Here is a 21122-nt window from a genome sequence, read left to right on the forward strand (position 1 = left end):
CCTTAGGAGATATTTAACAAACACAATCAGTGTGTCTTCATTATTTCTGAAATGATAGCTTTCCTAAGGTGATGGCCTAACTGATCCATATGACAGCCATAACTGCTTTTTCTGTTTAATCTGTAATAATCAAATTTATAATAGGTACTTAAAGCAAAAACATACTTAAACCTATAAATTTTTATACCCGTACAACGGTTCAAAAGTTAATTTTCAGCTCCGCATCCCGCCTTAAATTCTCGATTATATTGGCGCTGATTATGACTACATCTTTGATTTTGCTTACTCTGCAACTAATTTTTGCTAATTTTGGACAGGCACCGCTAAAGGTGCCTACCAGACACCGTTGCCTCGTGCAAGCGCTGCTTAGTGCAAGCGAACCCGCTTCATTTCCCAAAAGTGTGCCGCACGGCGACATTGCCTCAACATGTCTGTATCTACGGCAGTGCACCCTATACAGGAGGGTCTCGTGCAATGTAGTTCATTCCTGACCACGTAAAGTGCAAAGCCCCATATCTGTCTACAACCCCACAAGCACCATCTGCCATATTACCTACGGCACAGAAAAATGAAACCAGTCGCAGAGCAGCACATCAGCTGCCAGCTGCTTCTTTTTCGGCTTCATTCTGCAATGCCTTCCCACTGCCGTGTGGCACAGCTCATGCAATGAGAGAGCCGCGAGAAGGCCGGGACCAAGGTCACACTGCTTTTAATCAAATCTCCAGATTACTAAAGCTAAGAAAAAATACGCCAAACTTACTTTGTCAACCCAATTGGCACTGCGTTGTGGTTCGATGCACATAAAATCTCTGTTCAGCCTAGGTTCTCATGTTGATGTCTGCAGCAGGTGACAACTTCATGCAGTACTTGGATCTCTTTTCTTTTTATGCCGGCAAGTTGTTACACAGTGCACTATTCCCAGCACAGACAGCTGTATTTCACTGCGTCAAAAAAGCTGGATGTGTAAGAGCTTTGACTCTTTCAATTAATTATTTTTCAGGGGTCCTCCAAAAGCCAGAAATGTTCACATATCGCTCAGCATAATTATCAGCTTATGCTTCTATACATTAGATGGCAGGAAACAGTAATGTACCGCAGCAATATCCATGATTATTGACCCAAGAGAAGTACATAGAGTGATATAAGCATGCCTTCACATATAGCACTCAAACGAATCAAAATAAATAATTACATGTTTTCTCAAGAATTAAACCATTTGATATTTTATTACACTTATTACACTGTGCAACTAGCACATGATGGTGACATCTCTAATTATTTTAACAAACTTGGCAACAGAAAAACACATTGTGGGGCTAGTTGGTGCATAGCTTTCAAAAAATGAAGCGCCAACGGTAACGGCACACAAAGAAGGAACAAAAGACAGGACAAGGCACTACTTGCGACTGTTTATTGAAGTCAAAGGTGGCTGATTATATAGCCGTGGGGAGAGGGGGGCGAAAAAAGAGGGACACTGATTATGTGAATGCGCATGTGCAAGAACACTGAAGATATATTCGAAGTGAATTGCGATTAATCAAAACCTAAAACTTATCTAAAAACATGCTTTCATTATTATAAATGTTCATGCACCACAGAATCTTTACTTGTAAACATGATTGTTTACATCATGTTTACATCATCTTTACAAGTAAAGATTCTGTGGCGCGTGAATTGTTGGAGGCCAACCAGATTAAGAAAAGAAGGGACGCCTGTGTGAGCACCCCGTCTCTGAACATTTATAACAATGAAAGCATGTTTTTAGATAAGTTTTAGATTTTGATTAATCGTGATTCCCTTCGAATATATCTTAGTGTTCTCGCACGTGCGCATTCACATAATCAGTGTCCCTCTTTTTTCGCCCCCCTCTCCCCACGGCTATATAATCAGCCACCTTTGACTTCAATAAACAGTTGCAAGTAGCGCCTTGTCCTGTCTTTTGTTCCTTCTTTGTGTGCCGTTACCGTTGGCGCTTCATTTTTTGGATTGGCAACAGAAGCAAGCCACATTTTTTAAACTAGTTGGTACAACTCAATATGATGACAATAACAACAAGTGAGACGTGGTACGCATCTTATATATCTGAGTAGCTTTTTTCCATAGTTTTGCACCCACCATACAATCCCATAGTCCAACTCAAATATTGGTAGTATGTTCCAGATCAGCAGAGAATTCATCACTTTTGTCCATTTTAGAAGTCTGAATAGATAGAGTTTATAGAATTATGATATTGTTAACAGAATTGCAATATCTGAAATTTATATATATTTTTAAGGAAACTGATGACCTAAATGAGATATCAAATTCTAACATATCGTAAATTATTCGATCGAATGCAGTGGGCCTCATTAAATCCAGTGTGAAATTTTCGCACAGAATGCTGAACAATTTCTCCATTCTCGTGTATTTAGACAGAAGCTCCTGAAACAAAGCTCCTTGTGTACACATATTACCATCACCATTGCTGTTCCAAGATGCATTCTCAAACATACTTACACTAGTGCCTCCCTAAAGAGTACTAGCGCTACTAGCTAAGCTTCTTCAATAAAGCCAAGCATACAGCAGCAGCTTATCACAACTGCACATCGCCCATACTCAAATCGTCCATCCTTGAAAGGTATCCATTAGAGCTTTAGTCAGGCAGGGTACTGGAATTGCTCAGCATTCAGTGTGAAAATTTTGTGGTTTGTTGCTTTGTGGAGAAAGAGTCGCATTGTAGTCATCGACGATCACCTCAAGCTTGCCCATGAGTGTGTGATTTGGCTGATGACCGGATTTCGTGAAAGGAGTTTTAAATATGAACACTTCTACCAGTTCTCACCAATGTGAGTACGGCGATGGTGGTACGACGTCCCAACATGTATGAAACGCTTGCTGCACACTTTACAACCGTACGGCCTCTTGCCGACATGCGTGTGGATGCGACTTGTAAGTGTTTTTCTGCTTGCTAACATTGCCAAGCAGTGGCAGCACTAAAGTGACTTCTCGGATTGGTGGGAAAGTTCGTGCGCGGCGAGGTTCTTCCGCTTTACCAGCTCCCCGCATGTAGAACAGGGCAATTGTTTCTTGCAAGAGTGCGTGACCTGTTGGGTCGCGAGTGAGTGCTTTTGGGCAAACGTCCGCTTGCGGACAGGGCACTTGTGCAGCTTCTCACCCTGGGGCACGAAACAATGCCCACGCACACTGCACTTGGAGGACTTGTTGAGGCCGGTGCCCTTGCTGCCCTGTGTCACTGCAGCCAAGATGGCACTCCCTGGGCTCCTGCAAGTAGAAGAAAAAAGGCTTACAGGCCTACTTGAGCCATTACAGTGCTGCGCAGCTATAATCTAAAGGGACACAATGGTCGACAGAATGAGTTTGCAAACACTGTGCACTCAACTGGTCATGCCGCCTGCAGACATACTTGAAGAGCATACTCAAGAAAGCAGGGCGATAACTACAATAACTTAGCAGTAGTGAATCAGAGAACAGCTGCTGCACGCTTTCAAGTATGAGTCATCTGCTAAGGGCCAGCAACAGAAAGAAAACTGCTGTTGGGATGGATAAGTTATGAATTTACATGGGCAAGCTTGACTACTGTGTTGAACCGGTTTGCAAATTGGTACGGTGCTGTGAACTGGTTTGCAAACCGTTCAAATTTTTAATTCTCCAAATGGGTACTTTACCAGGGCAAAATAAGAGCACACTGAACCGATCCCTTCAGCGACACGCATTTTGCGCTAGTGTAGCTGGGGCATTACGGTGCGATGCAGAAATGGCGACCTTGCTATTTGAGAGAGGGTGAAATTCGCGCCACTGGGTTTGTTTGTTGTTGTTGTTATTCTCTATCTTTATTTTTTTCCGGCCGTGTCGTTGAGGGGTTTCTCCTAAGCCTTTCCTCTATGGCAGGGTTAGAGAAATGCTGGTCGGAGACACTGCCGCGTGATTTGGCACACTTCTGAGAGCATCGCCGGAGCGAGGTATGTTCGAATTAATCGTCACAAATGCTTGCGCATTCAAATTACCGGGCGTTTTCACCCAGTGCAATACATATAACTTTGAAGGGACCACGGCGTCAGTTCGAATAAACTGGAATTTTGAATTAAGCGCGTTCGAATTAATGAGATTCGACTGTACTTTATTAATGTTTGGCATAACAATACATTGCCACGTAAACAGTCACCCTGAAAGCAAATGTGTGAGACCTTCTACATTTCTTATCGTACATTTTTTCCTACATGACTGAGTGCATACATCTGTACGAGAAACAAACCATTAAATCAATTTGGGCATTTTTTTTTTATTGAACTTCATAACTAACAATACTTTTCAAGTTCCATAAAAGCTTGAATCGCCATGAGTTAAATTACGTCCTAAATAATTTAAAGAACAAGCTGAAAGTGGTAAACAATGTGCTTGCATGAAAGGAAATAGAATGCTTGGAAGACAACCTTTTGCACCGGAACAAACATTGATCTGCCTTACTGGAAGCATGTATAAACATTTACTCTGATCGTGTTTCAGTGGACTCAAGAGATGCTCACTTTGGGTTGCTATCCACGGTGGCTTCGTCCCTTGAAGTAACCGTGCTGCTTGGCAGCAAGGCTGCTCGCTCAACTATTTCTTTTTCACTGACGTCATGGCATTCCTACAAATTAAAGTGCATAACCTTTTACAATAGTGCAAACAGCCTATGTGACAAGGCTCAAACCATACTTCCCACATGTTTAATGCGTTGCTTTTGGGCAACAAGAACCTTCTTTTGTTTGCACATTTATCTTCTCTAAAGATGTATAAAGCTCGGCAGTTTCAACATGGAATAAGCATGCACATCAAAGGATAAATCCATGCTTTTGACAGAAAAGCAGCGGGCAGTTTGTTGAACAATGGAAATGGCTACAAAAGTGACAGTTACTACAGTACAGTGGTAAAAGCAGTGTTCAGTGATTGAAATTCGATACTCAGACCGCATGGCAGCCAGTGCTTTTTGCATCACTGGTTAGCACTGTGTGATTGCTGAGGGGCCAAGTGCAATCAAAATGCATCACAGACGCTCTCTTTCCAGTGACACAAAAATGCATTAACTCGTTGTACCTAGTGCCGGCAGAAAGTGCCGGCAGCCACATGTTCTGGGTATCGCATTTCAGTTGTTGAGCACTGCACGTATTTGAAATGCCCTACAATAGACACTTAGTGCTATTTCAGCGCAGCGGGTGGCACCTTCATATTTTTGGGGAATAAAAATAAAATGACAGTGTGCCCCATTATACACACACTGACCACTGGGGTTTGATTCCCCCGAAATGTTTCATTTTATGTTTGCAGTGTTTGCCTTTTCAAACCACATACTGGTGTTGCTGCAAAATTTAAAAAGTAGTGCACGCAATGCTAGCGTCTAATCCAAACAAAGTGGCGGAGACTGTATTGCCATAGTCACCAATGAGAACCATACAGAAATGACAAGAATGCCTATTATACTTGACACCTTTATTATTTAGCACCATGCATGGCAGAGTATATGCTGCACGGCTACTAAATTGCGTGGGTGCCACTTGTAGTCGCCATCCATGATTTTACGTGGCGGTAGTAACCAGTAACCATGGGTTCATCTGTAGTGTTTGTGTCAAGCAATGGCTTTGAATAGATTCAATGCACAGGTGCAAAGTCACAAACAATGCAGAAGTCGTCGAGGATGACAGTGATGTTACTGCAGCCTGAGTGCTGTCATCCAGGCTGTATCACAAGTGACTATTTAGTTGCCGGTCAGCCCACTTGCAAAAAATAAGTCTACTCGGATAAAGACATGCATATCAAGCCACTGCAAGCACTTATCTGTCATATAAAGATGGTAACTACAGCTTCCGCACTGATTTTCTACAAAACAGAAATAAGGGTAGTGGGTTTTTTAGTAAATAAAGGCATGCTGATGCACAAATGTTTGTTTATAGTTTTTGTTAGTCCTTCCGAATATTTGCCTGCCTAGACATCCAGAATTTCTCACTCAAGGAAGTCTTAATGAGACCAGCCACTTCTATGAAATATTGATAGCAACTACGCCTTTCGAAGTAGATTGCTGTGTTAGAGCCATCCCCTGATTTCAGACACTTAAGTATTGTTGTAGCCTATTAGATAGACACTGATTGTCCATTTGTTCAACATGCACAAGTCCACTGCTTAGGAGAATTCATTATGCTACAGATATGCGGCATGAAATGCAATGATTCTCCTGCACCACTGCACAGCATTTCCTTGACTGATCTCCAATGGATTTGCAGAGCTGAGAGTACTTGCAGGGCGCGCGTGCACACACACACACACACACACACACACACACACACAAAGGAGGCCAACACCACACTTTTTCACGATTTCAAGCTGCGCGATAACAACAGACTATGGCACTGTCGCGAATAAAACTGGGTTTTATTCTCCTGCTGCCCAACAACAGCATCGTTGGCATGCTGTTTGCACAGCTTACAAGCAACCATTCTGCGATGGTCTAGAGCACAGGCCACGGCAACCACGCGTTCTGTAACCTTTGCACAAGAGGTTTCAAACTTTCAGTTATCTTGTGTGAACATGACTTGAATAATGCTCTCCTGACAAGAAAGTTTGCAATTCCCCTCATAAATAGCTTTTATGTGAAGAATAAAAAATTAAAACAGTGCAACTCCCCATTGTGCTTCACTCACAGGAGTCGGCTTGATCAGAGAGCTGCTTGGCAAGTTATCTTCACCCTACAGCTAGCACCCACCTCAGTGAGCTTGACGCCGCCATGACTGCAACGCATGTGCATTGTGAGGCTACGCCGCCAGGTATATCTTTTTTTGCACATGGGACAGCGGTGCGGCTTTTCAGCCACGTGCGTTTGCACATGATTGTTCCGTTCACAGCGGTGTATGTAGGTGGCTGGGCACAAGTGGCACTTGTATGGCGTCTTCGTCTCGTGCCATGTCAGGTGCTGCCGCAGGATACCTTTCCGCTTGAAGATCTTGCCACACTTGTGGCAGTGGTACAGGCCCACTCCCCTTGTGTGTAGCCGCTTGTGCCTGTCCAGAGATGACTTTTTCTTGAATATGGACGGGCACAGCCGGCACACAAACTGTGTGTCAGCCCTATGGTGAGTGCGCTGATGCCTTTTGAGTAGGTGCCTGTGGGCAAACACTTGGCCACAGATGGGGCAAGCGGTGCGTGTTCTATTGCTTGTGTGTTCGGGCAGGCTGTTTTCTGCGGATGCTGTCTTCGTAAAGTTCTTCCTGCATTCACTACTCTCATGACACCTTCCAACGCTCCTGCCAGGCTTTTTCACTGGAGCTCCCAAGGTGCTACTGGAGATTCTGCACATTGGTCAGAACAAAATAAAACAAAGAGCAGCATGAAGTTACTTGAGTGGTTACTGCATCAAGCTGGCAGAGATTTAGACACTACATACAACAGGGCGATTCTATGGAGAATACCTAAGTGCAGCTGCTAGGTGATAGACTAAACACTCGCCTCTGAGCTGTGCTAACAGAACTGCAATTAAGACAAGACATGGAGAAGGCCAATGCAAGCTAGACCAAAAATTAACTACTTTGGTGGTTCACTCACACATAATGACAGCTACAAGTCAATTGTGCACCTTGGCATGACTGAACATTGCAATGTGCAGAGGCTGCATGAAAGATGTTCGAAGTCAATAGCTCAGGTTGCCAGAAATGGAAAGAAAGGTAACAATGGTGATCTTATTGTACAAAGCTACTAGCTAACACAAGAAGAATAAAACAAAAATTGTGCAGATCCCATAAGGTCCTTATCCATTATTCTTAAAAGATAAGAGAGTGCTTTTCCATTAATATTCAACCTCACATATATTATGGTTCTCACAGTAAAACCTTGCTATAACAAAGTTGAAGGGGAAGCCAAAATTACTTTGTTGTATCCATGACTGCATGAACTGCACCACGAATCCCTATGGGGATTTCAAGAGGAATTTCACTAATTCCATTATATCTATTATTTCATTTTATCCTGTTTCAATACAGGGAGGTTTCACTGGATATGGCTGACTGGAAGCAAATATGAACATTCCCTTCATTCCTGTTTCAGTAAATACATGGAAGAGCTCACTCTGGGTCGCTGTCTGTGGTGGAAGTGTCTGCAGAAGTGTCACTGAGGCTCGGCAGTGCAGCTACAGAGGTGACCCTTGGCTGCAGGGAAGCTGGCTCAGATAGTTTTTCCCCATCCACGTCTGCATGGCCCTACAAAAGAGCAGGGATATCTTATTTTGCAGCACGTTTCGACACATGTGAACACTTGGAGCATGAAGCGCCTTCTGATATTCCTGAGAGGAACGCAGTGGACACAGTGCATTGAAGAAAGAAAATGAACATGGGAATCACAGCTATCAGTTCTATGCAGCATATTCCAAAACAAGCAAGAATTTATAATGGGTCCCTGCTTCGTATCTTGGGGATAAAAATATTGTTTGTCGCTATACATGGCCATATCATAGCAGAATGCTGAACATACAGGCAGGTTATTGACTTTATGCAGGCATAAGACATCCGAAAAATATGCATGGGCTCTGAAGGATGCTGTAAAAAGACATAAAATTGTTCTCCACTTATAGGTAGCTGTGTGATAGGAGGGCTAGTTGGTTCCGCCATGATGTCGACACTCGTCATGACCTGAAAGAGTTCTCACTTTAAAACTTTCGAGCTGAATTTAGAATGAACTGTTTACCTTGAACCCCACATACATACTGACGAAAGTGTTCCACACTTTGCTCGTTTTGGTTAAGCATACTAGCATGAACCAGTGAAGCCTTACAGGGTCCCTGACAGGGCTCCTGTACCTAAGCGTATCGCCTAGACATGAAACGTATCTCTCGAGGACAGCTTTCACAAAAGAATTTTGTGTCAGTGTGGTATAACAAAACAGCTACAAGTGGTTACATATTATTCCGTTCTAAAGCCACGTTTACCCTCAATGTTTACATTATGCGGCCATGGCCATGTTCTATCTCCTTAAGCACAATGTCACGCAGTGATGTGTTATCTACTTTCAGTTGATTTGATCTGATTGTCTGCCTGCGTATCTCTCCAATGCAGTTTTTCTCTTTACTGTGGCAGTACAGAGACTGCGGAGGGTTGTAGCAACAGGCGTGTTACAGTGTAGATGGTGGCCTCTAAATGAAGTTTATGTGTAGCGTTCGCATTTTCCACAACGTGCAGTAGCTGCAATTTACTCTAAGGTGCGTTGATGTGAGTAGTGGGCAAAGAGGACATCGAGGCACTCTACACTCTGCACACACCTGCACAGCAAGGTGAGCACAGTACAGCACTGGTACCATTTATGTTCTGGCTGGCAAAGACATCGCTGCACCTATTTTTATGTGAGAACCACTTTATGTCATATCGACTGCTGTCGACCCATTGCCACTCTTTGTTGAATTCTTTCTCACCCCTCGCCTTCCTCTGTAGAGCCTTACAAAACTTTTACAAAGCCAAGCTTATTGGGAGAAACTTGTTATTTCCCTCAAATGCACATGCAAGTGCACATGTAGAGAAAACAGCTATAGCTGAAGATCTGCACTCTCGGGCAGAAGTGCACTGTCGGTTTGAAGAAATGTCTACATTTATTACATTTGTGTATTTATTTTGTAATCACTACGCATGCATATGCTATAAAATATGAGCTTAATGGAGTGGCATGTTTCAAGCATTTCTAATAACGTTATGACATCATGTCGGCAGCCAAATGAATCATCCCGTGGTGACGTCACTCGCCAATTCTATGTAGAATGGGCAAGGTGGCTGAAGATGCAAGGAGCACTGATGCTGCGATCACTAGCGACGGAGATATTTAAAGCTCAATAAATGACGCATTTTACGTAGAGCACTCAAATCCATCTCTTGATGGACAGAACCACCCTACCAACTCGCTGCATTTGTATACAACCAGCAAAATAATTTCAGGATGCCTTTAACTATCAGAAACCAGCTACATTTCAAGCTGTTGTCTTTTCCCACTACGGAGCTGTGCTGGAACCTTCATGTTTTCATAGCAGCACACAGACAAAGAAAAATGGTCAAAGCACAGAACCACAGCACCCATGCCACACTCCTTGCTCAGCTTGTTTAGCAGCAGTAGGGTTATTCAGAATGCACAGTCATCTGGAAACACACGCCACATCCACCATCTTGCGCAGGTGCGAGGCCGGCTGTAACCTGTGAGGTTTGGCGATTGTTGCCGTGCAGCTATTCAAGACTCGAAAACTCAACAATCGCCTTCAACGTCTAGTGATTACTGAAGCACAGCAAACTTGACTATTCTGCCACAAATTAACGAAGCCAAGTCAGCGAATTTCTGCAGGCTTGGATATTTGCCCAGACATCACAAGAGGCAAACAGCTTTGAAAACTAAACCTATGCTGAGCTTTTTTTTTTTTTTTTTTTTTTTGCAGTGAAGTGTGCTTCAATTTGAGCCCAAGTCCCCTGAAATATTGCCCACTGACTCTTAAATTTTCGTGTCAAGCCTACAAAACAACCTTGCATTACAATGCAGTGCCCCAGATATGTGGCGTCTGTGAGAAAACATGTTGCATGTGAAAAATCAGAGGTTCAATATTATTCGAAAATTATGAAAACTCATTCTGTTCACGTTAGATTGTCACTTCAAGTGTACGAACTGAAAAGGTGTGAATTAGGTAGACCGCTGAATGTCCAGTCAACATAGACGACAAAAGCGGTTGGCAAGTTGAATGACGAGAACCATGTTCCATGCGCTGAAGCATGCATCAAGTTTTTGCACAATAAATAGGCTGTTGTACATGTATTCTCTCTCCCTCTCTCTCCCCCCCCTCTCTCTCTCTGTCAAATTCTGTGCACTGTGTATTCCTCACTCTGCTTTCATCACACTAGTATGGTATCTCAACACCACAGCCATAAATGAACAAATTATCAAATGCCAAGGGAAAGTACAGAAAAACAAACACATCCGATTCAACAGCATGCTGCGTGGTGAAGCTTGGGGATAAAGTGCTTCACTCTTGTCCATTTACCATCAGTGCACTGCTGTCAAGATGTGCTGTTGTAGCAATGTGCACAGACATACCCGCTCTTCCATTTTTTTTTTTCACCTCTTGGGAAAACCTGCTTCGATGAACTTTTCAGAGAATACATGGCAATAAAAAATACTCCATGTGCATGGTTATATTAATATGTTAAAATGCATTTTCTTTTTCCAGTACGAATTAAGATATATTTTTGTGAACATCTTAGAGCGAAATGCATACCACAATCCATGAAGTGCTTTTTATTTTCCATTTGCAGCATTTTTTAGCCACTGAAGAACTTGAAGCACTTAAAAGTTACACAATGTGTCTTTATAAAAAGCAGTGATTTCACATTAAAAAGAAACAAAAAGCAAGAATAGTTGCAATCATAGGCTAAACAAATATACTCCAAGTTATTTCCCCTATGGTAGCATTGCCCTTGAGAACAAATGTAAACAAAGCTGACACAGAGAGAAACAGTCATAGTTTCGGCCAAAAGGCAGAGCATCGATTGCAATAGCAATTTAGTTGACAGCTATACGAAGTAAGGATAGTAGTTTTATCGACTGTATAAAACAATCGCCTGCTAACTAAATTAACAAGCATGGTGTCACACGCACACAAGCAAGCATGAACACATCTCACATGCTGACTGTGGAAACTTGCTGTCAAAACACTGGAGCAAGGAAGCGCGGCGGCAGCAGCAAGCGAACTGACCCACTTCGTGCTGCCTCTCTTCAACACGAACTAAGAGGTGAAACAGAGCGCACACAAAGCTGTCAGCACTCGACACACTCCGTCACAGATCGCTTTCAAGGTAGGGCCCGCGCGGCCACACACGGGCATGTCTTATGCAGCTGCTGCCAGAGTAGACCCCCCATATAATTGCTACCGCAATAAAGCAATATAAAAATTTTCGGGGGTGAAGAAGGGTCCCCAGAAGGGTATGTACTAGTTGTACTAAACACATCACAGAAAGAGATGTCAGTCATGTGCAACTGTTATGTGCTAATGGCAGCACTCAGTTTGCAGTGCTGTCCGAGTCAGCCCAATTAACATGCGGATCTCATTTTACTCGCTCATTTTGTAGTGCCCACTGCTGAAAGAAATAACAGCAGTCAGTTCTTGCTAGTGTTGCCATGAATCCTTTGGTTCGCTTACAGCAGCAAACAGCAGTGGGAAGGCATCACAGAACCAAACTGAAAGCAGCCATGCATGCAGCTATGCTATGCATTGAACAGTTTCAATTTGTCATGCCTTAAAAAAGATGGCAGATAGTACTTTCGTGCAAGTTGATAGATGGCACTTGACATTTTGAATATTTTGCATTCTCTGATGATCTGAAGCACAGGCGATAAGAACCCGTGAGCTGTTACCTTTGTACCAAACTTTCAGTTGTCCTGTGCGATCATGAGTTATAACAATGCTCACTTGAAATGCAGTCACAATTCCCCTTTTAGTTGGCCTTTAATGTGAAGAACAAAAGGTTAAATTGCACAACCAAACATTGTACTTGACTTACAGGAGGAAGTGTGGTTGTAGGGCTGACTGGCTCTGCCTTGACGTTCACAGTTGTCACGACCTGAAAGTTCATTAATATTTTTTTTTTAACTTCCAAGCTGAGTTGGGAGCAAACCATTTACTCAGAGCGACACACACACAGAGAGATAGAAAAAAAGAGACACATACTTTGACCAATTTCTGTTAAGCATACCGTATTAATTAATTAAGATGTTAAGCAGTTTCAAGTTCTCCTTTTATGTTATTATTGCTTTTCTCCAAAGGACTGTGCCAGAACCAAACCATTTTCTTAGACCTACACAGTCAACAAAAATGTCCAAGCTCCAATTGACAGCATTCTTGGCATGCTCATACTAAACTTCTTCAGCAAGAATTCTGCAATGGCCAGAAGCACAGGTCACAGGAACCCACGTACTGCAAGCTTTGTAAAAAATTTATCAATCTTCCAAGTTATGCTGTGTGAAATATCTTTAATAATACAAACCCGGAACACTAGGTCACAAATACCCTTTAAGTTGGAGTGTGACAAGTGAAAAAGATAAATTTGTGCTACTTCACATTGTGCCTCACTTACAGGCGGTAGCATGGCTGAAGGGCTGCTCGGCAATGTTACCTCCACCCTGGTCATAACATTTGTCACAGTGGTCTTGATTTCTCCATGTATCCGCTGCACGTGTGCATTGAGATTATTCTTCCAGGCAAAGCATTTTTGGCACAGATGACAGCTGTATGGTTTCCCATTCGTGTGTAGTAGCACATGATTGTCTCTGAGATATTCGTAAACGAAGGTGGCTGGGCACAGGTGGCATGAGTACGGCTTCTCCATCGTGTGCCACTTCAGGTGCCGCTGGAGGCTTGTCTTGAGCAACAAGGTCTTGAAGCACTCAGGGCAATGAAAGAGCTCCACTCCCCTCGCATGCAACTGCTCATGCCTGTCCAGCGCTAGCTTCGAGTTAAATTTAGATGGGCACTGCTCGCACACAAACCTCACCTTACCCGTGTGGACATGCTGGTATTTAATGACATTAGCTTTCTGGGTGAACTTCTGGCTGGAGTTGGTACAGGCGTATGGTTCCTCGCACGCATGTTTAGCAAGGTGAATTTTTGCACTTTTCCAGCTTGCAAAACGCTGCCCACACACACTACACTCGTGACACATGCCGACACTTTTGCCAGGCTTCTTTGCTGAAGCTCCTACGGTGCCATCGCTGACTCTGCACATGTGAAAAAAAGGAGCAGCGAAAACTTGCTTGAGTAGCTATTGCACCATGACAGTATGGTCAGAAACAATATAAATCATGCAAGTCTTATACATGGTGGAAGACTGTTCAAGAAAAGCTGTGGTGAGCCAGCAAGATGAAACAACACATCTCAACAAGTGACAGTGTTCTGCAACAAACACACCTTGTAACCGTCTACCAAGGAAGCAGAGAAACACAACACAGCACCACCGCTGACTACAGCATCACAAACTTGACCAACTTACAGTCATGCTATGGTATCCAAACCTTCAAACCCCATAAAGCTCTCACACGAGTGCATGCATACCTTGACAAGCTAGTTGGAGCTGGCGGAAGAGAAGCATGCATGCAATTGAGGCCAGATACTGCTCCCACCAAGAAAGAGTCAAAGAAAGCTATTCACTTTCACACAGGAAGGATGTGATTGAAGTTGTATATTTCTTGCTGTGAGGACATTTAAGTGGTGATTGTTATTTCAGTGCGTAATTTCATAAAAAACAGAGCTGGTCTCCAACACAGCTGTAGGGATAGTACAGTTGGCTGTGCGCATAGGCTGAATCGTTTTATGTGCTGTGTTGTGCTGAGCTGCTCTACAAGACACAGTCGGTAAAGGCTTGAAGGCTTTGCAAAGAACACTTTGCTTTAAAGGGACACTAAAGGCAAATATTAAGTCAACATAGACTGTTAAAATACCGTTACAGAAACCTTGCAGCAATGCAATGCAATAATCTTTTTATTATGAGTGGTTGAGTACTAGTGACAGAATCATAACGAGGAGCCGCTACATCATCGGGCCAGTACTTGAATGTCCCGGTGTAGTCTCAAACAGTGTCCTGCGTTTACCTAAATTTCTCTATTATTAAAGCTCTGTTCTCCATATTAGTGACACCTTAAACATTTTCAAGCATTCACCTATCACTTTAGCTTGACTTAATATTCACCCTTAGTGTTCCTTTAAAAACAGGACAAAGCTATAGGGAGGACTTAACTACAGCACTTAACAGACTGGACACTCGCTTTGAGCTGTGGAAGCAGCATTGCAGTGGTAACGAGAAGTGGAGAAAGTCTAAGTCAAGCTAGACAAAAGAATTAACTACTCTAGTGATGTATCCTCCTCCTCCTCCTCCTCCTCCTCCTCCTCCTCATCATCATCATCATCCTGTTTTATGTGCACTGCAGGATGAAGGCCTCTCCCTGCAATCTCCAATTACCCCTGTCCTGTGCCAACCGATCCAACTAGCGCCCGCGAATTTCCTATTTTCATCGCTCCACCTAGTCTTCTGCCGTCCTCGACCACATTTCCCTTCTCTTGGTACCCATTCTGTAAACCTAATGGTGCAATGGTTATCTAACCGGTGCATTGCATTACCTGCCCAGCTCCATTTTTTTTTTCTTGACGTCAATTAGAATATTGTTTATACCCATTTGCGCTCTGATCCAAACATCTCTCTTTCTGTCTCTTAACGTTATGCCTAGCAATCTTCATTCCACTGCTACTCCCACACTATGAGCGAACAAGTCACTATGCACTGCAGCATGACAGAGCATGGCAATGTACACAAGCTTTATGATAAGATGCTTGAGATATGCTGCACGAGCTGCCAAAGAGGAAACATTTTTTTTTTAAATATGCAGATCCAACATACATTTTGGAATCTATGTGAAGCGAAGCTTTTGTGAAGTGGTTAATGAATGCTCTAAACTTGCCCATTTCATTCTTGCATCTTTGCTGTAAATGAAAGTGATGCGTACACACATGCTCTTGTGCTATGCAATGTGGCAACACTTATATAGATTTGTATTTCTTAATTTCTTTTTATTACTTTAAAGGGCCCCTCACCAGGTCTGGCCATTTTAAGCTGACAAGCGCAGAGCATACGTTGCAGCATAATGATGGTGTCTGCAAAGTATTACATTGCTACGCCCTGCGTAAAGATCTGAAATTTCTAACCGAACGCCGTTCTTCCTTCTCCATGCGGCCGCAGCGCTCCAAGCCGGAGGATGACATACTCGTGTGCCTGCACCTGGTGTCCGCAGTGTGTTGTCGCTCATGGTGGCATGTGACTTCGAGAATTATTCAAGACAACATCTGTTATCTGTGCAATCTGTTGCTTGAACTGACAAACTGAAGTTTAGAGAAATAATAAAACACACAAACAGAATGTCTGCGTGTTTTTTTGTTTTACTTCACACTGAAGGAAGAGAGATGTACTTCTGCTTGTTCCCACGGTCGTGCGGTCACGTGCGCAACTATGCTGCAACTACCGAAATTATGCCATTTTCTACCAAGTTCAAGCGCGTGATCATGTTCTGCGATCTGCTTGTTCTGCCTCAGTATTCGTGTAACGCTGAATTATACCGCTAGTCATGTTTCCATGTGCACAGCGAGGAAAATCATGCACTGCGCGAACGAGACAACAGCTCGTGCACGATGCCATCAGCGGAAATGTGTAGCACTGAAAAAAAATAATAATAAAGCGAGGAGAAAAAAAAATGAAGGCGGGGCCTGTGACATATGTGTCACACGATCCTCAAGGTCTGGCATGGGAGAACGCAGGGAAGGAATTTCGCTTGCAAAGGCTAGACGGGGCGAGTGGAGAGAGCGTCTTGCTTGGCAGTGGAGCCCGCCTGCTGAAATCATGGGTTCACGGCACTGAAATATTTTTGCCTCGGCTATTAATGAGCCGATTTGAAACATTTTTTGCAGCAGAAGGCTCCCTAGAGGACACGTAACAATTTCCAGCGTATAACCGAAATTTTCTATGGGGCCTGGTGAGGGGCCCTCTTCCTAGAAAAAAGAAAAGGGCGGGGGGGGGGGGGGGGAGCATGCTCAACTACGGGAGATAACCTTTCGCAACAAGCACAGACCGGAGCATGCTGCAACGGTGAAAAGCAGTTTTTTTTCTCCTTTTTTTTTGCATGGTAATGACTGTGTTGTTTACGGGCATCTCCTCTGAAATGGGGCAGGGACAGATAGTTCCCTAGATCCAAGCACGACTGAGTGGTGTCACCTAGTGTGAGAATCTGAACTAGACGCAAGATGGCAGTCGTGATACCATCACCTGAACGGGGCCCTGAAATGATTTTGATGATTTTGACGATTTCGTGTACACGTACCAAGTCTTTGGGATAGGAACTAGATTAAGTGACACATTAAAGGGACACTAAAGAGAAAATTGGTATCTTCTGTATCAGTAAATTACCTTTATAAATATAGAAAGCACCACTCTTCCCACATTGAGATGCTTGATAAGCCGGAACTGCAATTATAAAAGATGGGCGGCGACATCTCCTTGAAGTTTCCGCACCAGATCGCTGTGATGTCATCGATTTTGACAGCGTCTTCAAGCGTCTGGTCAATTTTTAGTGGTAAAGATACATTGCATTGTGTTCTAAATGAGCCAAAGATTGAACACGGCAAGTTTCTGGAACTTTTGCTGAGCCAATGCGGCTGAAATATGAAGAAATACTTTGAAATCCACCACGTCCCAGTGATGTACCGGCATTGGGGATTCAGCGCATAATTCAAAAACTGCAACTTTGACCTTAATTTTGTGGTATTGTTTCGAAATTAACAATAACAAAGTTTTCAAAGAACGCCGTATCCATCTAAACTGATTCAGTATTTTGCTATAGTGCCCCTTTAAGTGACACAGCCCTCTTGATATGAGACGCTTCACTTAAATTGTGGCATGACATGTTTTGCTGTAGCTGTACCCTACACATCTACAAAATTTGTCAAAACTGTTTCAGAGACCTTTTAATATGCACCTAAATATAAATGCATAAATGATTTCTTTTTTTTCCTTTCTCCATCATCCAAATAATTAATATGGCCATAGCAGCAGGGAATCGAACCAGCGACCTCGTGCTCAGCAGTAGAATGCAATAACATTGTGATGCACGTAGTTTGCTTCACCGGAGGCATATACAGACACTCCTTTCAATCATGTCTTCACAAGTGCTCACTCCGAGTCACTATCCGTGGTGTCCGATTCTGTAGAAGTTTCAGAGCTGCTTGTTGATGAGGTTGCAGAGGTCATCGTTGCAGGTAGAGCTGCCAGCTCAAATTGTTCTTCCCCATCCATGTCTAGAGGACTCTACAAAACAGTGTGCACACTAATAAATATATATACATATATATATACCACAAAACAATGTGACCACAACACATGACAATGTGCAAGCCTCCCACTGCCATGGCGATTCCAATTGCCAATCAAACGCCTCTACAGCAAAACGAGCTGTATAACGAAGAATGGCTTAGGTCCTGGCCAAATTCCTATCTTTCATATGTATTGTGAAGACCTCCACAACGTATATGTGCATACGATGAAGAAATTGGGGCGTCCTTGACTGCTGATTTGTTACTTCACAAGGCAAGGAATGGCAAGTAGTGGCACAGCCACTGTCCTTCATAGATGTCGCCAAAGTGCGCTCTGTGCTTGCACGAATGGCAGCACTAGTGACATGCCTGAACAGCATGGCAATCTATTGGTGTTTTCCACTAGTTGATCTGGAGCAGCCACTGAAATCCTGGAGCGAGAGCTCGGATTTCACCAATCTGAATCTGTCAGCAAAGAGCAAGAATGCTCCACGGTGGATCGTACCAGATATTTTTGCAACATCACACAAGCCAAATTGTGCACTATGTGTTTCCATGAAAACCAAGGTAGACATCCCACAACAGGAGGAAGTGACAGATGCATCTCGTCCTATTTCTGCACGAGTCCCCGGTGAAGCAAGTGAGAGCGATCTGGCACAAAATGAGGTAATCTGAAACAACCAGCAAAAAGTGCGGACCCACTCCAGATCGACCAGTGAAAAACACCATAGGTAGCACTGATGCACTGTACTAGAAATTGTTCAACTGCTTGTTGTAGCGCAACAGCAATTGCGGCGGCTGGCAATTATGTCGCAGTTGCTGATGACGCGATGTAATGTTAATCCACGACCAGTTTCTTCAAAGTGAGCTAGGGTGGAAAAGATGTGAAAGTCAATGAAAGCAACAGTAATGAAGATCCTGTAAACAAACCAAGGAGTTTGATGGCAATTGAGGCAATAGCAGCACTTGACCATCGGCAGCTTTACTTTGTCACTAAACAAGTAACTTAGCACAATAAAAACCACAGACTTCACTTCACTTCACTTTATTACCTTAAAAACCCCATTAGAGGGGTATTACATAAGGGGTGGTTAATAAAATAAACATTAGAAACAGGCGTTCATTTTGAGATATGGGTGACAACAGCTTCAGTAAAGGCAGATGGGCTTGTGATGGCTGCGATGATGTGTGGAAGGCCGTTCCAGTCCCTTGATGCTCGAATAAAAAATTATGCTTGAAAAGTGGTGGTCCGGGCACGTGCGCGTGCAACTTGAAGCGGATGACCGGTGCGATGAGATATGTATGACACAAGAAAGGTGGACAAAGATGCCTTTCCACCTTTCTTGTAACGGTGGTTTTTGTTGCGTTAAGTTACTTGTTTAGTTATGGAAAACCAACTAACCCAATAATCAATTCTTCTAGAATACTTAGTGTAGCTTTTGCATTTTGCCGTCAAGCATGCTGTGAACCTCAGTGCAATAAGGTTGACTGCAGCTGTACATTCTGTCAGACAAAGTGTACACAAAAAGACTTTGTGATTTATTCTACTAAGTCTCTTAAAATCATGTCAAATAAAGATTTTCTTTTGTTAAACATGCTTAGCTTACTCTAGAGCGAGTAGTACCGTACACAGCCTTTACAATGAAGCGTCCTGTATATGAAAAGAATTCGGAGGTCCCAGGCACTTCGTTATAAAGGAATTCGACTGTATTGCATAAAAAGACAGCTTTACTACATCCTTGTAGATCGCACTCTATGTGTGCAAGTTGTTTCAATTTGGGTGATGACATTTTGTTCACACCATGTTTATTTGCATCTTTGATGTTTACATTGTGCAATTTCGTAGGTAGTTTACCCCTGCCCACACTGTGTTTCTGGATTTGTATCGTTATCTCCTACCATCAAGTGTGCTGGTTAGTGCTCTGGATAATTAAACTGCTAAAAATAAAGCGTTTATATACATTTTCAGATCTAGTTTTGCATGACAATAATCATTATTGCTTTAGCGCATTATTTTTTTTAACAATATTTGCATGGTATATCCCTGCCATGGGCTATATGAACATGAAAGCACTCGTTCATGTTCCTATGAGAAAGTCGCCGAGCACAGTGTTCTGAAGCAACGAAATACCCAGAAGAGAGATATCATTTTGGTGCCAACGGCACACCTGAAGAGGTGCAGGCTTTTCAACAGACGCAAAACAATAAAACATGCTGCTACGTACACAGAGAACTAATATAGTTCTATGTGTATTCTAGTGTGTCTTTTAGTGTAAATGTTTTCCCAAGTTATCTCTTTTACGCTTAAGCGAGACGACTTCGAGTGCCAGTTTGTATTATGTGATTTCTATAGGGAAATGTTTCAGTGCATTTACGTTACCAGACTGTATGTCCTTTTCATTCTTGCTTTGTTTTTGATTTTTTTCCTTTCTTCAGTGCCGGCTTATTCATATTTAGTATATATTTGTTCAGTATGAAACGGAGCAGCCGGCGCACACGTGTCCCTTCGCAATGCGTCTTGTAGGTTTCAATTATTCTTCATCTGCTCTATTTTACTATATGACATCTTTAAACACATTACATTTAGATGTTGGCGCCTTCTAAAAGCGCCAGCCCAGGTACACGCATGACGGCGCGGCATGTACAGAAAGCCACGCGCTCTCCTGTTCGTGTCCAACACACGTCATACCTTTCGCACCAATGATTATGTCCGCAGTTCCAACTGCACATAACACTTCGCATACGCGTACTTGTTCAGACTTTCAACTCAGACGCAAACTTCAACTCGGAACGAACCGCCCTGTGCGAACCACACGTACTTGGCTTTTCACTCAACCGTGAAAATGGCTTGTTTCGGCTTATCCAAGACCAAAGAAGATGGCGAACATGACGTCATTTTTTTTTCGCTTTCGGTTTCACTGAGAAGTTTTCTACCTTACACTCTAAAAGTTTGCACCCTTTGGAGTGCCCCTTCTGCCACACAACAATAATCGTCATCTGCCTTGATGCGTTTCCTTTCGTTATCGCCGCGAGCCCGGAACTTTCCGGTAACGAACGGCACGCGCGTTATCAGAAGGGGCACTCCAAAGGGTGTAAACTGTTCTATGCTGATAACGCGCGTGCCGTTCGTTACCGGAAAGTTCCGGGCTCGCAGCGATAACGAAAGGAAACGCATCAAGGCAGATGACGATTATTGTTGTGTGGCAGAAGGGGCACGCCAAAGGGTGTAATCTCTTCT

General features: G+C 43.1%; 1 protein-coding gene across 3 annotated transcripts; it reads right to left on the reverse strand.

The window, feature by feature from the left end:
* Window positions 1-692: 692 nt before the first annotated feature.
* LOC126538993 (uncharacterized) lies at window positions 693-20735 on the reverse strand. Of its 3 annotated transcripts, XM_055075255.2 has the most exons (8): window positions 20574-20735; window positions 17749-17879; window positions 13113-13752; window positions 12540-12599; window positions 8089-8219; window positions 6734-7316; window positions 4524-4627; window positions 693-3261 (listed from the first exon to the last, which is right to left on the reverse strand). In XM_055075255.2, the coding sequence occupies exons 2-8, from the start codon at window positions 17865-17867 to the stop codon at window positions 2973-2975; spliced, it is 1926 nt and encodes a 641-aa protein (XP_054931230.1). In that variant the 5' UTR covers window positions 17868-17879; window positions 20574-20735; the 3' UTR covers window positions 693-2972. The 3 variants fall into 3 exon arrangements, with proteins under 3 accessions (XP_054931230.1, XP_054931231.1, XP_054931232.1); XM_055075256.2 differs by lacking the exon at window positions 17749-17879; XM_055075257.2 differs by lacking the exon at window positions 4524-4627 and having other exon boundaries at window positions 3068-3261.
* Window positions 20736-21122: the final 387 nt, after the last annotated feature.

The sequence above is a fragment of the Dermacentor andersoni genome, chromosome 11 (assembly GCF_023375885.2).
Source record: "Dermacentor andersoni chromosome 11, qqDerAnde1_hic_scaffold, whole genome shotgun sequence".
Lineage (NCBI taxonomy): Eukaryota > Metazoa > Arthropoda > Arachnida > Ixodida > Ixodidae > Dermacentor > Dermacentor andersoni.

Bases quoted from the DNA above. Each gene is read 5' to 3' on its own strand.
- LOC126538993 (XM_055075255.2), bottom strand. From the start codon at position 17,867: ATGGATGGGGAAGAACAATTTGAGCTGGCAGCTCTACCTGCAACGATG. The intron at 13,753-17,748 runs GTGAGCACTTGT...TCACATGTGCAG, and splicing joins ACCACGGATAGTGACTCGGA to AGTCAGCGATGGCACCGTAG. The intron at 4,628-6,733 runs GTGGGTGCTAGC...TTTAATTTGTAG, and splicing joins GCGGCGTCAAGCTCACTGAG to GAATGCCATGACGTCAGTGA.